Source organism: Scyliorhinus torazame, chromosome 18 (assembly GCF_047496885.1).
Source record: "Scyliorhinus torazame isolate Kashiwa2021f chromosome 18, sScyTor2.1, whole genome shotgun sequence".
NCBI classification, from domain to species: Eukaryota; Metazoa; Chordata; class Chondrichthyes; order Carcharhiniformes; family Scyliorhinidae; genus Scyliorhinus; species Scyliorhinus torazame.
In genome coordinates, this window is record NC_092724.1 from 161,268,716 (window position 1) to 161,282,784 (window position 14,069).

At 53.4% G+C, this 14,069-nt stretch overlaps 1 protein-coding gene across 4 annotated transcripts in view; it reads right to left on the reverse strand.

Annotated features, from left to right (window-relative positions):
• The window catches only part of LOC140395696 (sodium-coupled monocarboxylate transporter 1-like), a 342,990-nt gene that overhangs the window by 272,210 nt on the left and 56,711 nt on the right, over positions 1-14,069 (reverse strand). For all 4 annotated transcript variants that reach the window (XM_072483773.1, XM_072483774.1, XM_072483772.1 and 1 more), the window contains exon 4: positions 2,256-2,321. In XM_072483773.1, the coding sequence (XP_072339874.1) occupies positions 2,256-2,321 (66 nt within the window). The remainder of the gene's footprint in view (positions 1-2,255; positions 2,322-14,069) is intronic.

The window sequence follows — 14,069 nt, forward strand, 5'->3', positions numbered from 1 at the left end:
TAACGGCCAAGTGGGAGGAGGAGCTTGGGGAGGAGATTGATGAGGGTCTGTGGGCTGATGCCCTGAGTAGGGTTAACTCTTCTTCCTCTTGCGCCAGGCTCAGCCTAATACAATTCAAGGTTACTCACAGAGCGCATATGACAGGGGCGTTCCCCAAGGGTACATTTGAATGTCATATGGGGGGTTAATATATACGGGAGAAACCCAATGTATAAGTAGTTTATTATTTTTGATTGTGGTGTTTGTGTTCTTTCTTTTTTTTTGTTATGGGGGGGGGTTTATTTGTTACAAAAAAATTTTTGGAAAAATTTGAATAAACATTTTTTTTTTTAAGTTTATGCCACACACTAACCTATCCCTCAACATTTTGGAGCGGGACAACCCGAACTCTCAATGCTTGCTTTAGGCAGGACAAGGCGGGAAGGTCTAGAGTTATAATTTTCAGCAACCAAAGCGACCAGCACATCAAACGATTTGGAGTCTGGTGATCAGTGTAGGTTAGACCTTTTATGACCCCAAAGTCAGGGCCCCGCAGGTGGTCAACAGGATGAGTTTCTGACGGTCTTCCCCCAAAATACCATTAGCCTGGAAGGAATACCTCATGTGCTCAGCATAATGGCTTCTGTCTTCCACACCCGCACCGAAGGCCTCCATCTTCCCAAACAGTGGCATCCTGAACAGTCATGTCCCCACATTCTGGGATAGTAATCGACCGGGCAGCTACGTAGTTCCATGAGCGAGTCCGGAGTTTCCTTTTGTCCTCGTCGCCAGTTTAGTAACTTGAGAAAGCCCGTGGTAATAGAACAGAGATTTATTTACTGTATACAATATCCTGCTCGTGGCAGTAACACGCTCCCACTTCAGTCCAAGCTGGGGCCCTTCTTTGGGCCAGCTTTTATGTACGTTTTTAACGCGCTCCAGCTGGATAGCCTCTGCCCCCTATCTGGGGAGCTCATACTCCAGGAGACCTACAGAGAGATCAACAATGGTTTCCCCATGGTCCACGTGTGGGTTATAACACATATCTTCCTAATCTTTCAGTTCTAGTTTCTAGAAATAAGCCCTGGTGCTGGGTTTGCTTTGTTAATGGCCTTGCTAAACTGTGGCACAACTTTTAATGAATGGTCTATTGGCACCACAAGATCCCTCCCAAGTAGAAACGTAACCTCCCTATTTTTCCTACCAAAATGTATCACCTCCCGTTTCTCCATTTTGGGGGAGGCAGTGGCATGGTGGTATTGTCGCTGGATTAGTAATTCAGCGTCTCAGAGTCATGGTCTGGAGACCCAGGTTCGTATCCCGCCATGGCAGATTTTAAAAACCTGGAATTAAAAGTCTAATGATGACCATGAAACTATTGTTTATTATCATAAAAACTCACCTGGGTCCTTTAGGGAATGAAATCTATCATCCTTACCTGGTCTGGCCTACATGATCTCCAGGTCCACTGCAGTGTGGTTGGCTCTTAAAATGCCCTCAGGGATGGGAAATAAATGCTGACCCAACCAGCGACACCCACATCCCATGAACGAATTTAAAAAACTACATTTTTTCATAGAATTTACAGTGCAGAAGGAGGCCATTCGGCCCATCAGGTCAGGAAAGAGTACCCTACCCAACCGTACACCTCCACCCTATCCCCATAACCCAGTAACCCCACCCAACACTAAGGGCAATTTTGGACACGAAGGGCAATTTAGCATGGCCAATCCACCTAACCCGCACATCTTTGGACTGTGGGAGGAAACCGGAGCACCCGGAGGAAACCCACGCACACACGGGGAGAACGTGCAGACTCCGCACAGACAGTGACCCAAGCCGGGAATCGAACCTGGGACCCTGGAGCTGTGAAGCAATTGTGCTAATCACTATGCTGCCGTGCCAAAAAGCAAGCATATTAATTTGTTACAATGCTCCTCAGCATTGCCTACCACTACCACCCCTCATACCCACCCCCAATATGGACTAATCCACAAATTTAAATTGTGTTTTTGACTCCAAAGTCCAAATCGTTAAAGTAAATTGTGAACAGCACTGGCCCCAGCACTGTCCTTGAGGATTACCACTTCTCACCCTCTGCCCCTTTATTCCCACTCTTTAGTTTCTCTCTTGAAATCCACAGCAACCAAAGAAATGACCAACGTCATTTGAAAAGCTCTCCCACGCCATAACAAAATTGGAAGGAAACTATTAATATCCATCATGACAATCTCAAATAATGTGAAAGGTATTTTCAAGTTTACCTTTGAACTTACCATGTATATCAAGAAGCAACAAACAACTTGATATCTCACTAATTGTCCAAATCTTCTATTAAGATACTGTGGAGAAAACACAAAATTCTAATTTACTTTCAGCTTTATATCTCAATGCGTAAGGTTATTAACATTAATCTCGCCACAGTATTAACTAGGCATGAGAATATCAGTCATCTCTTTTGCAATGTTTGACACATTTTAATGCCTGCCTGTCATTACAGGGTTAAAGAGAATTTGTATGTGCAAAGAAAACTATTTATAAACATCGTGGAAGATGCCAGAACATCCATAGTGCATTAAATTTAACAAAGGAGTGAAGAATTCTCACAAACTATCAACCGAACAGAAGCAGGAAATGAAATTTCTTATCCCTAAAAAATAAGTCCGGCATGCTCATCAGAGAACAACCATAAAGATTCCACAAAATATGTTTCACTGGCACTGATGAATCAGTCATTGTGGAAGAAATACAGCCTAAGAAGGTTGCAATATTAATCTATTCCCCTAATTCTTCTTGTCAGAGTAACATAGATGAACACAGACAGAATGCATCTGCTCTCTTACTGTCCATAATCAGTATTTCATAGAATTTACAGTGCAGAAGGAGGCCATTCGGCCCATCGAGTCTCCATCGGCTCTTGGAAAGACCACCCTACTTAACCCCACCCTCCACCCTATCCCCGTAACCCCATCTAAACTAATGGGCAATGTAGCATGGCCAGTCCACCTAACCTGCACATCTTTGGACTGTGGGAGGAAACCAGAGCACCCGGAGAAAACCCACGCAGACACGGGGAGAACGTGCAGACTCCGCACAGACAGTGACCCAAGCAGGAATCGAACCTGGAACCCTGGCGTTGTGAAGCCATAGTGCTAACCACTATGCTACCGTGCTGTATGTTTTGCATGGAAAGAGGTGTGCTTTTTCTTATCCTTGGAGATGCTTTCCAATGATATAGTTCAGCAGCAAGCAAGCTTTCATAAGTTTAAGGCCATAAGAAATAGGAACACAAGTAGGCCTTCCAGCCTTTCGTCCCTGCTCTACCATTCAATAGGATAATGGCTGATCCGACATTCCGCACGTGCTCTTTCCCCGTAACCCTTGATTCCCTTACTGATCGAGAATCTATCTATCTCAGCCTTAAATATACACAAGGACTCTGCCCCCACAGCTCTCCATGGCAAGGAGTTCTAAAGATTCACACTCCTCAGAGAAGAAATTCCTCATCTCGGTTTTAAATCGGCACACCTTTATTCTGAAACTTTGCCCTCTGGTCCTAGACTCTCCCATAAGAATCCTGGGTGGGATTCTCCATTTCTGAGACTTTGTGTTGACGTCATCGCAGAATTTGTGGACTTTCATGACAGCAAAACTGGCGGCGCACCAGGACTGATTCTGTTACTGTTAAGGGGCTAGCACCGGCGCCACGTGGAACTCAATCGATTCCAATGAGAAATGTGCGAGATTTCACGATTGATACTCAGGAGGCTGACAAGCTGCAGCTGCATATGCACACTTCACTCTTCACACACACCATCCCAGCCAACAAGATGGCAATAAGAAGAGCGACACCAAGGTTTGCGGCGCCGAGCTGAAGATAACCCGGTAATTTTACACTGGGCGGTATGGCCTCAGATGGACTGCCCACCCTTGTCCTAATTGAAGCCTTTAAGTGGCCAATTATTAGTAATAATAATCTTTAATAGTGTCACAAGTAGGCTTACATTAACATTGCAATGAATTTACTGTGAAAAGCATGTCTTTCGGGACTTGTGGGAGGAAACCAGAGCACCCAGAGGAAACACACGCAGAAACAGGGAGAGTGTGCAGACTCCGCAGACAGTGACCCAAGCCGGGAATCGAATCGGGGTCCCTGGCGCTATGAAGCAACAGTGCTAACCACTGTGCTACCATGCCGATTACTAATGGGCCGCTTTCCACCCAGCCTCAATTTTTAGGCTGGCAGGAGTTGTTCCTGGGCATGGGGGAAGCCAGAAAATAACCTAAGGCCTCAAGCTGATGGGTAACCATCGGAAACCCTGGGTAAGATTGGCTGGTTTCCCTGCGGCGTGTTTCTCGGCGGCAGGAGATGGCCTGTTGTTGGCCGGCAGCGGGATCTTGAATCCACCTCACGCTGCTAGGAAACCCGCATCATGGGTGTGTCATTGGCAGGAATAGCCAGAAGATTTCGCCCATCCCTTTCTACCTTTGTGCACCCCCCATTTAAGGTCCGAGCTCCTCAGGACCTGGCTGGGTGGGAGTCCCCACCGTTCCAAAAATCCTAGCCATAGTCATCGTACAAGGAAGCATAAAAGTAGAGGCTGATACGCAATCAATACGCTTGAGTCCACGTGGAGTCATATCGATTCAGCTTTAATCAGATAGAACTGTACCCAGCAGCGAAGTTACAGAAGTGAGGGCTGCTGGGACGGCATTGGTTCTTATACCCCGCCTCTCAGGGCAGGGCTATGTACATTGCCCAATGGTAGACCCCGTGGTCTAGCCAATGGTTATTCCTCTCTCTGGTACCGCAATACCTGGTATTACCACATTCACCCCCTGTTAAAAAAAGAGTCAGCGGGGTGATGGCCAGTATTACTGTCACCTTTTCATGGTAGGACCAGGTATTGCAGGTACCATGCTATCGAGGGTTGCAGAGAAAGTTCTTGCGTTGTTAATTTTCCTCATGGTGCTGCAATCAGACGATCGGGCGGCCTGGTCGTCCTACTGGAGCGTCTAAGTGTCGGCAGCGATCCTGGTGAGGGCCCCGGCAGTAGTGAGTCCGGGAACGTGGTGCCTTCCTCCCAGGCAGTTTCGTCACCCCTATGCGGCGCTGTAAGGTTGAAAGATGGGCAGAAGGAAGGGGTGCCTGTAGGGGGCGTCGGTGCCTGCTCGGCTCTGGGTCGGGGTTCTGGCGGCAGTACTGACCCTCCGGTCAGGTACGGGGGGGGGGGGGGGGGGGGGGTGGCAGTGGCTCGGGCATGCGTGGTGCTCCGGCGGGCGCCAGGTCCCGGAGGGAGACCGTATCTTGGCGTCCAACGGGGAACGCTACGTAGGCGTACTGGGGATTGGCATGCAGCAGGCGGACCCTTTCGACCAGCGGGTCCGACTTGTGCGCCCTCGCATGTTTCCGCAGGACGGGTCCGGGTGTTGCTAGCCAGGTTGGGAGCGAGGTCCCAGAGGAGGACTTCCGTGTCGGGGTGGACGAAACTCTCCGTGCTCCCGGAGTCGATGAAGCATGACGTCACGTGGCCGTTGATGCCGATCGTCATGGTGGCCTTTGCTAGCGTTCGGGCCCGACTCTGGTCCAGGGTGACGGAGGCCAGCTGCAGCAAGGAGTGAAGATCGGGTAGCGCATCGTCAGCCGTGTTGGGGGCTTGAGGCCCCATCCAAGATGATGCCGTCCATCGATCGCACATTGAGTCCGGGGACACCAAGGATGGCGGCGGGGAGAAACAAAATGGCGACGGGGAAGGACAAAATGGCGGCGCATTTTGCTCCCACGAGGCGGAGGCCAGCTGCCACAAAGGGTTTTGGTCGGGCAACGCGTAGCCAGCCGCGCTGGGGGCTTGAGGCCCCATCCAAGATGGCGCCGGCCATGGATCGCGCGTGGAGTTCGGGGACTCAGAAGATGACGGCAGGGAGGAGCAACCTGGCGGTGCACGCTGCTCCAGCGTGGCGGAGGCCAGCTACAACAAAGGGTTTTGGTCGGGCGGCCGTAGCCAGCCGCACTGGGGGCTTGGGGCCCCATCCAAGATGACGCCAGCCATGGATCGCACGTGGAATCCGGGGACTCGGACGATGGCGGCGGGGAGGAGCAAACTGGCGGCGCACGCTGCTCCAGCGTGGCGGAGGCCAGCCGCAACAAAGGGTTTTGGTTGGGCGGCACGTAGCCAGCCGCACTGGGGGCTTGGGGCCCCATCCAAGATGGCGCCAGCTATGGATCGCACGTGGAATCCGGGGACTCGGACGATGGCGGCGGGGAGGAGCAAACTGGCGGCGCGCGCTGCTCCAGCGTGGCGGAGGCCAGCCGCAACAAAGGGTTTTGGTCGGGCGGCACGTAGCCAGCCGCGCTGGGGGCTTTGGGCCCCAACCAAGATGGCGCCGGCCAGGGATCGCCCATGGAGTTCGGGGACAGAGACCCCGACGATTGGATCGGCGAGGGACAGAATGGCTGTGCGTACTCCTCCAGCATGGTTGCCGGAGGGGGAAAGAATGGCTGTGGTTGCGCAGCGGGCGTCTGGAGGAATGGCTGAGGGTAGTCGTTGGATACCGCGTTCATCGCGCGGGCGAGGCAGACCGCGGCATGGTGGCCTTTCTTTCCGCACCCTTTGCAGGTGACGGTGCGGGCCGGGCAGCGTGTGGGTGATTCGCCTGGCCGCAGAAGAAGCAGCGTTGGCCGGCGGCGGTAGCGGGGCGCCTTGCCGCGCAGGCCTGCGGAGTTAGCGGGTAAGTCTGCGGGTTAAGCGGGTAAGTCTGGGGGGCTGCCGCGGCGGGGTGCCACGCAGCCCAGGGGGCCGCGGTGCGCGCGTACACAAGGGCGTTTTTGTACGCCACGTCCATGGACCCTGCCAGGGCCCGGGCCTCAGTGAGGCCCAGCGTCTCCGTTTCGAGCAGCCTTCAGCGAATGTCGGGGGAGATCATGCCTGCCACAAAAGCTTTGCGAATTAAAAGTTCGGAGTGCTCGTTCGCCGTCACCGCTGGGCAGCCGCAGTTTTGGCCCAGCACGATCAGTGCCCTGTAGAAGTCTTCTTTTTTTTAAAAAATATATTTATTAAAGTTTTTTCACACAATTTTTCTCCCTTACAAACAATAACCCCCCCCCCCTCGAAACAAAAAGAAAATGAGAAATCGCGCAGAGCAAGATATATACATGGCAAAATGATATATTTACACAGCTTTGTACACTGGCCCTCACCCGTACGTGCCAGTTTCCCCAACGCTTATCTCTTGCTCATCCACCCTCCCAGGCAGTCCCCCCTATCCCCCCCCCTCCCCGCCTCCCAGGACGTCCCCTCCACCCACCCCCACCCCCCCCCCCCACCCCCAGGTTGCTGCTGCTGCTGACCGACCTTCCTCTAACGCTCCACGAGATAGTCTAGGAACGGTTGCCACCGCCTGTAGAACCCCTGCGCAGACCCTCAAAAGGCGAACTTAATCCTCTCCAACTTTAAGAACCCCGCCATATAATTTATCCAGGCCTCCAGGCTGGGGGGCTTCGCCTCCTTCCACATTAGCAAGATCCTTCACCGGGCTACTAGGGACGCAAAGGCCAGAATGCCGGCCTCTTTCGCCTCCTGCACTCCCGGTTCGTCCACTACTCCAAATATTGCTCGCCCCCAGCTTGGCTTGACCCGGACTTTCACCACCTGAGATATTGCTCCCGCCACTCCTCTCCAGAACCCCTCCAGTGCCGGGCATGACCAAAACATATGGACATGGTTCGCCGGGCTCCCTGAGCACCTTCCACATCTGTCCTCTACCCCAAAGAACCTGCTCAACCTCGCCCCTGTCAAGTGCGCTCTGTGGACCACCTTAAATTGTATCAGGTTGAGCCTGGCACACGAGGAGGGGGAATTAACCCTACCTAGGGCATCAGCCCACAGACCTTCCTCGATCTCCTCCCCCAGCTCCTCCTCCCATTTACCCTTCAACTCTTCTACCAGCGCTTCACCCTCTTCTTTCAACTCCTGGTGTATTTCCGACACCTTGCCCTCCCCGACCCATACACCCGAGATCACCCTATCTTGAACTTCTTGTGCCGGGAGCAACGGGAATTCCCTCACCTGTCGCCTCACAAAAGCCCTCACCTGCATATATCTAAAGGCATTTCTAAAGGCATTTCCCGGGGGTAACTCGAACCTCTCCTCCAGTGCCCCTCGGCTCGCAAACGTCCCGTCGATGAACAGGTCCCCCATTCTTCCAATCCCCGCCCGATGCCAGCTCTGGAACCCCCCGTCCATCTTTCCCGGGACAAACCGGTGGTTACCCCTGATCGGGGACCACACCGATGCTCCCATTGCACCCCGGTGCCGTCTCCACTGGCCCCAGATCCTTAGCGTTGCCGCCACCACCGGGCTCGTGGTATTCTTTGTCAGCGAGAGCGGCAGCGGTGCCGTCACCAACGCCCCCAGGCTCGTTCCTTTACAGGACGCCACCTCCATCCTCTTCCATGCCGACCCCCTCTCCCTCCATAACCCACTTGCAGATCATCACCTCATTTGCTGCCCAGTAGTAGCTCGCCAGGTTTGGCAGCGCCAACCCTCCGCGGTCCCTACTACGTTCCAGGAACCCTCTCCTTACACTCGGGGTCTTAGTCACCCACACAAACCCCATAATACTCCTGCCTACTCTCTTAAAAAAGGCCTTAGTGATCACGATGGGAAGGCACTGAAACACAAACAGAAACCTCGGAAGGAGCACCATTTTGACCAACTGCACTCTACCCGCCAGCGAGAGCGGTAACATGTCCCATCTTTTGAAATCCTCCTCCATTTGCTTCACCAACCTCGTCAGATTCAGTTTATGTAGGGTCCCCCAACTCCTGGCTATCTGGATCCCCAGATACCGAAAGCTCCCCTCCGCCCTCCTCAGCGGTAGGTCCCCTATCCCTCTTTCTTGGTCCCCCGCCTGTAATACAAAGAGCTCACTCTTCCCTACATTGAGCTGATAGCCCGAAAACTCCCCAAACTCCCTTAGAGTCTGCGTGATCTCAACCATCTCCTCCATTGGATCCGCCACGTACAGCAACAGGTCATCCGCATATAGCGACACCCGATGCTCCTCTCCCCCTCGGACCACCCCCCTCCATTTATTAGACTCCCTCAATGACATGGCCAATGGTTCGATCGCCAATGCGAACAACAGGGGGGACAGGGGGCACCCCTGCCTCATCCCTCGGTACAGTCGAAAGTACTCCGACCTCCGCCGGTTCGTCACTTCACTCGCCATCGGGGCTCTGTAAAGGAGCTTAACCCAATTGATAAACCCTACCCCGAACCCAAACCTACGCAGCACCTCCCAGAGGTACTCCCACTCTACTCGGTCAAAGGCCTTCTCCGCGTCCATAGCTGCCACTATCTCCGCCTCTCCCTCCTCCGATGGCATCATTATCACGTTTAAGAGCTGCCGCACATTGGTGTTTAGTTGCCTGCCCTTTACAAATCCCGTCTGGTCCTCGTGGATTACCCCCGGGACACAGTCCTCGAGCCTCGTGGCCAGCACTTTTGCCAGCAACTTTGCATCCACATTGAGGAGCGAGATCGGCCTGTACGATCCACATTGCAGTGGGTCCTTATCCCACTTTAGGATCAAAGAAATTGTCGCTTCCGACATTGTCGGGGGCAGGGTCCCCTCCTCTCTTGCCTCATTAAAGGTCCTCACCAGTAGCGGGGCCAACAGGTCTGTTTTCTTCCTTTATTTTCGTCGCACTCCGAACCGTGGCTCCTCTTCCATCTTTGACTCCCCCTATTTCCCTCGCTGCCATCCTCTTACGGAGCTGGTGTGCCAGCATCCGACTAGCCTTTTCCCCATACTCGTAGGTCGCCCCCTGCACTTTCCTCCACTGTGCCTCCGCCTTCCCTGTGGTCAACAGGTCAAACTCCGTCTGGAGCCGTCGTCTTTCCCCAAGTAATCTTTCCTCCGGGGCCTCTGCGTATCTCCTGTCCACTCTCAAAATCTCCCCCACTAACCTCTCCCTTTACGTACCCTCTGTCTTCTCCCTATGAGCCCTAATGGAAATTAGCTCTCCACTGATCACCGCCTTCAACGCCTCCCATACTACCCCCACCCGCACCTCCCCGTTGTCGTTGGCCTCCAAGTGCCTTTCGATACACCCCCTCACCTTCCCACACACCACCTCGTCCGCCAGCAGTCCCACATCCAGCCGCCACAACGGGCGTTGGTCCCTCTCCTCTCCGAGCTCCAGTTCCACCCAGTGCGGGGCATGGTCCGAAACGGCTATAGCCGAATACTCCGTCTCCTCCACCCTCGGGATGAGCGCCCTACCCAGAACAAAGAAATCTATCCGGGAGTAGGCTTTGTGTACATGGGAGAAGAAAGAAAATTCCCTGGCCTGCGGCCTTGCAAACCGCCATGGGTCCACTCCCCCCATCTGATCCATAAACCCCCTAAGTACCTTGGCCGCTGCCGGCCTCTTTCCAGTCCTTGATTTGGAGCGGTCCAGTGCTGGATCCAACGCTATATTGAAGTCCCCTCCCATTATCAGGCCTCCTATCTCCAGGTCCGGAATGCGCCCCAACATGCGCTTCATGAATCCTGCATCATCCCAGTTTGGGGCGTATACGTTTACCAACACCACCCACGTCCCTTGCAGCCTACCGCTCACCATTAAATATCGCCCTCCATTGTCCGCTACAATAGTCTTGGCCTCAAATGACACCCGCTTTCCCACCAATATTGCCACCCCTCTATTCTTCGCGTCCAGTCCCGAGTGGAATACCTGTCCTGCCCATCCCTTTCTTAACCTGACCTGGTCCGTCACCTTCAGATGTGTCTCTTGGAGCATGGCCACGTCCGCCTTCAGTCCCTTTAAGTGCGCGAACACTCGAGCCCTCTTCACCGGCCCATTCAGGACCCTCACATTCCACGTTATCAGCCGGATTGGAGGGACTCTCACCCCCCCCACGCCCCGCCGACTAGCCATCTCCTTTTCTGGGCCAGTCCCGTGTCCACGCCTCCCTCACCCTCCAGTCCCCCAGAGGGGGGACCCCCGTCCCGACCACCTCTTCTGTGTCCCATTGCCTTTCGGCCAGTGCAGCAGCAACCCTTTCCCCCTCCTCTTCCCCCCCTCCCCTCCCCCCCGCTAGACCCCTGTCTAGCTTTTTTGCTCCCCCCATGTCACTCCCGTAAGTCAGCTGACGCCTGCTGACCCCGGCTTCCCCCGCCGTCCCATTGACCTCCCCGCGTGGGAGTCTCCCAATCCATATGCATTCTTTCGTTCCCCTTCCCGCCTTTCTTCCCGCGTGCGGGAAAACACCCCGCGCTTTCCAAAGCCCGCTCCGCCCCCTCTGGCGCAGCTCCTGTCGCGGCCTTGTCTCTCCCATGTAACATTTCCTGCGTGTGATTGACCCCCTATATACAACAACCATCACACATCAAACCCCAAAACACCCCCCCCACCCTCACAAACCCTCAGTTAGAGTCCAACTTTTCGGCTTGTACAAAGGTCCACGCCTCTTCAGGCGTTTCGAAGTAATAGTGTTGGCCCTTGTATGTGACCCACAGTCGCGCTGGCTGCAGCATTCCGAATTTCACTTCTTTCCGGTACAACGCCGCTTTGGCCCGGTTGAAACCAGCTCTCTGCTTTGCAACCTCCGTGCTCCAGTCCGGGTATATTCGGATCTCTGCATTGTCCCACTTACTGCTCCGCTCCTTCTTGGCCCATCTCAGGACCCACTCTCTGTCCGTGAACCGGTGGAACCTCACCACCATCGCCCTTGGCGGCTCATTTGCCTGGGGCTTCTTCGCCAGCACCCGATGTGCCCCGTCCAACTCCAGCGGCCTCGAAGGGGCCTTCGTGCCCATCATCGCCTCGAGCATCGTGCTCGCGTATGCCCCGGCATCGGCCCCCTCCACTCCCTCAGGGAGACCCAGGATTCGCAGATTCTTTCTCCTCGACCTGTTCTCCAGGTCTTCGAGTCTTCCCGCCCACCTCTTGTGTAGCGCCTCGTTCTGCTCCACTCTCACCGCCAGGCCCACGAGCTCGTCCTCGTTCTGACTGACTCTTTTCTGTACCTCCTGGATCTTAGCTTTGTGGGCCTTCTGCGTGATCCCGAGTCCTTCAATTTCCGAAAGCATAGGCGCCAGCATCTCCTTGCGCATCTCCTCGCGCTGCTCCTCGAAGCAGCGCTTGATGAACTCCTGCAGCTCCCCTTTGTCCCTGGCCACCGCCATTTTGTTTTCTTTCCTTCGCTTCTCCCGTCGCTCCAGTGCCGCTCATTTGGCCGTTACACTTCTGGTCCGTTTCATAGAAGTTGGCAGTGTTTGCTTCACCAGTCTGCCCCAAAAAGTCTGAAACTCCTGAAAAAGGTCTGAGAGTCGGTTCCAGGCGGGAGCTGCCGAATGCGCGACCTACTCCTCCATGGCCGCCACCGGAAGCCTCGTCCCTGCTTCTTCAATGGCCTTGGTAGATCTTTTCATAGTTGTTCTCTCTGTTGCTAGAATTCACCTTTGATAGAGTCAAGTCAGATTGCAGCTCTAAGCTTGCCCTTCCCACGCCTGCATGCTGGAAGAGGCTTTTGTCTAAACCTGCAGCCAAAGCCAAATCTTTTACTGTTTCTGCCGGGTCTGGCAGCCAAAAGACATAACATTCCTGGGGGACACTGTCAGGGGAATGCTGCAGTCTTCTTCCCACACCGGGAAATGTCAAACAAATGCCGTGGGGGCCCTGTAAAAGAGCCCAAAAGTCCGTTCCAAGCGGGAGCTGCCGAATATGCGACCTAGCTCTGCATAGCCGCACCCGGAGGTCCCCTGTAGAAGTCTTCTAGTGTCTCATCTGGGCTCTGCTGTCTCGTTGCCAGCAGGTGACGGATGTAGACCTGATTAAGTGGACGAATGTAGTGTCCTTTCAGCAGTTCCATGGCTTTATCATAGTTCGCCGCCCCTTCGATCAGGGGGTAGATCGCCGGGCTGACCCGCGAGCGTAGGAGGTGCATTTTCTGCCTTTCCGTGGGGGTGTCGGCAGCCGTCTCGAGGTAGCTCTGGAAGCATGCCAGCCAATGCTTAAAAATCTCGGTTGAATTTTCTGCGTGCGGGCTGAGCTGAAGGCACGTCGGCTTGATGCGGAGATCCATCCTTCAGAAGTACTTATCTGATTAAATTGATACGCAATCAATATGCTTGAGTCCACGTGGAGTCATATCGATTCAGCTTTAATCAGATAGAACTGTACCCAGCAGCGAAGTTACAGAAGTGAGGGCTGCTAGGACGGCATTGGTTCTTATACCCCGCCTCTCAGGGCGGGGCTATGTACATTGCCCAATGGTAGACCCCACGGTCTAGCCAATGATTATTCCTCTCTCTGGTACCGCAATACCTGGTATTACCACAGAGGCAAAGAAATTAACATTGAATAAAAGCAAATTACTGCGGATGTTGGAATCTGAAACCAAAAGAGAAAATGCTGGAAAATCTCAGGTCTGGCAGCATCGGTAGGGAGAGAAAAGAGCTAACGTTTCGAGTCCAGATAACCCTTTGTCAAAGCAAAAAGACATAGAAGATGGGAGATATTTATACTGTGGGTGAGGGAATGAAAAGAGTCATAGCCACAGAAACCAAGGGAAAAGAGTGCTCGTGACAGTCCCAAGAGAGAATAAAAGATGTGAAAGGCCAAACAGCAGAGAAACTAAAATCAGAGGGTAAACTGTGACAGATATAGCGGGGGGGGGAGGAAGCAAAGGGGAGAAAAGGTAAGGAGAGGGGTAATAAGATAGGAGGGGGAATATTTTTATAAAGAAAGACAAGAAAGAAATAAAATGTAAAAGACAGTTAAAGTGAAATGGAATTAAATCAAAGGGGTCGAGGTGGGGTATCTGAAGTTGTTGAATTCGATGTTGAGACCGGAAGGCTGTAGTGTGCCTAACTGAAAGATGAGATGCTGTTCCTCCAGTTTGCGTTGAGCTTCACTGGAACATTGCAGCAGGCCAAGGACAGACTTGTGGTCATGGAGCAGGGTCTTGTGTTAAAATGGCAAGTAACGGGAAGGTCAGGGTCCTGAAAGCGCACAAACAAAGGTGCTCAGCAAAGCGATCACTGAGTCTACTTCTCCTTTATCCAAATCAAAGGTGTAG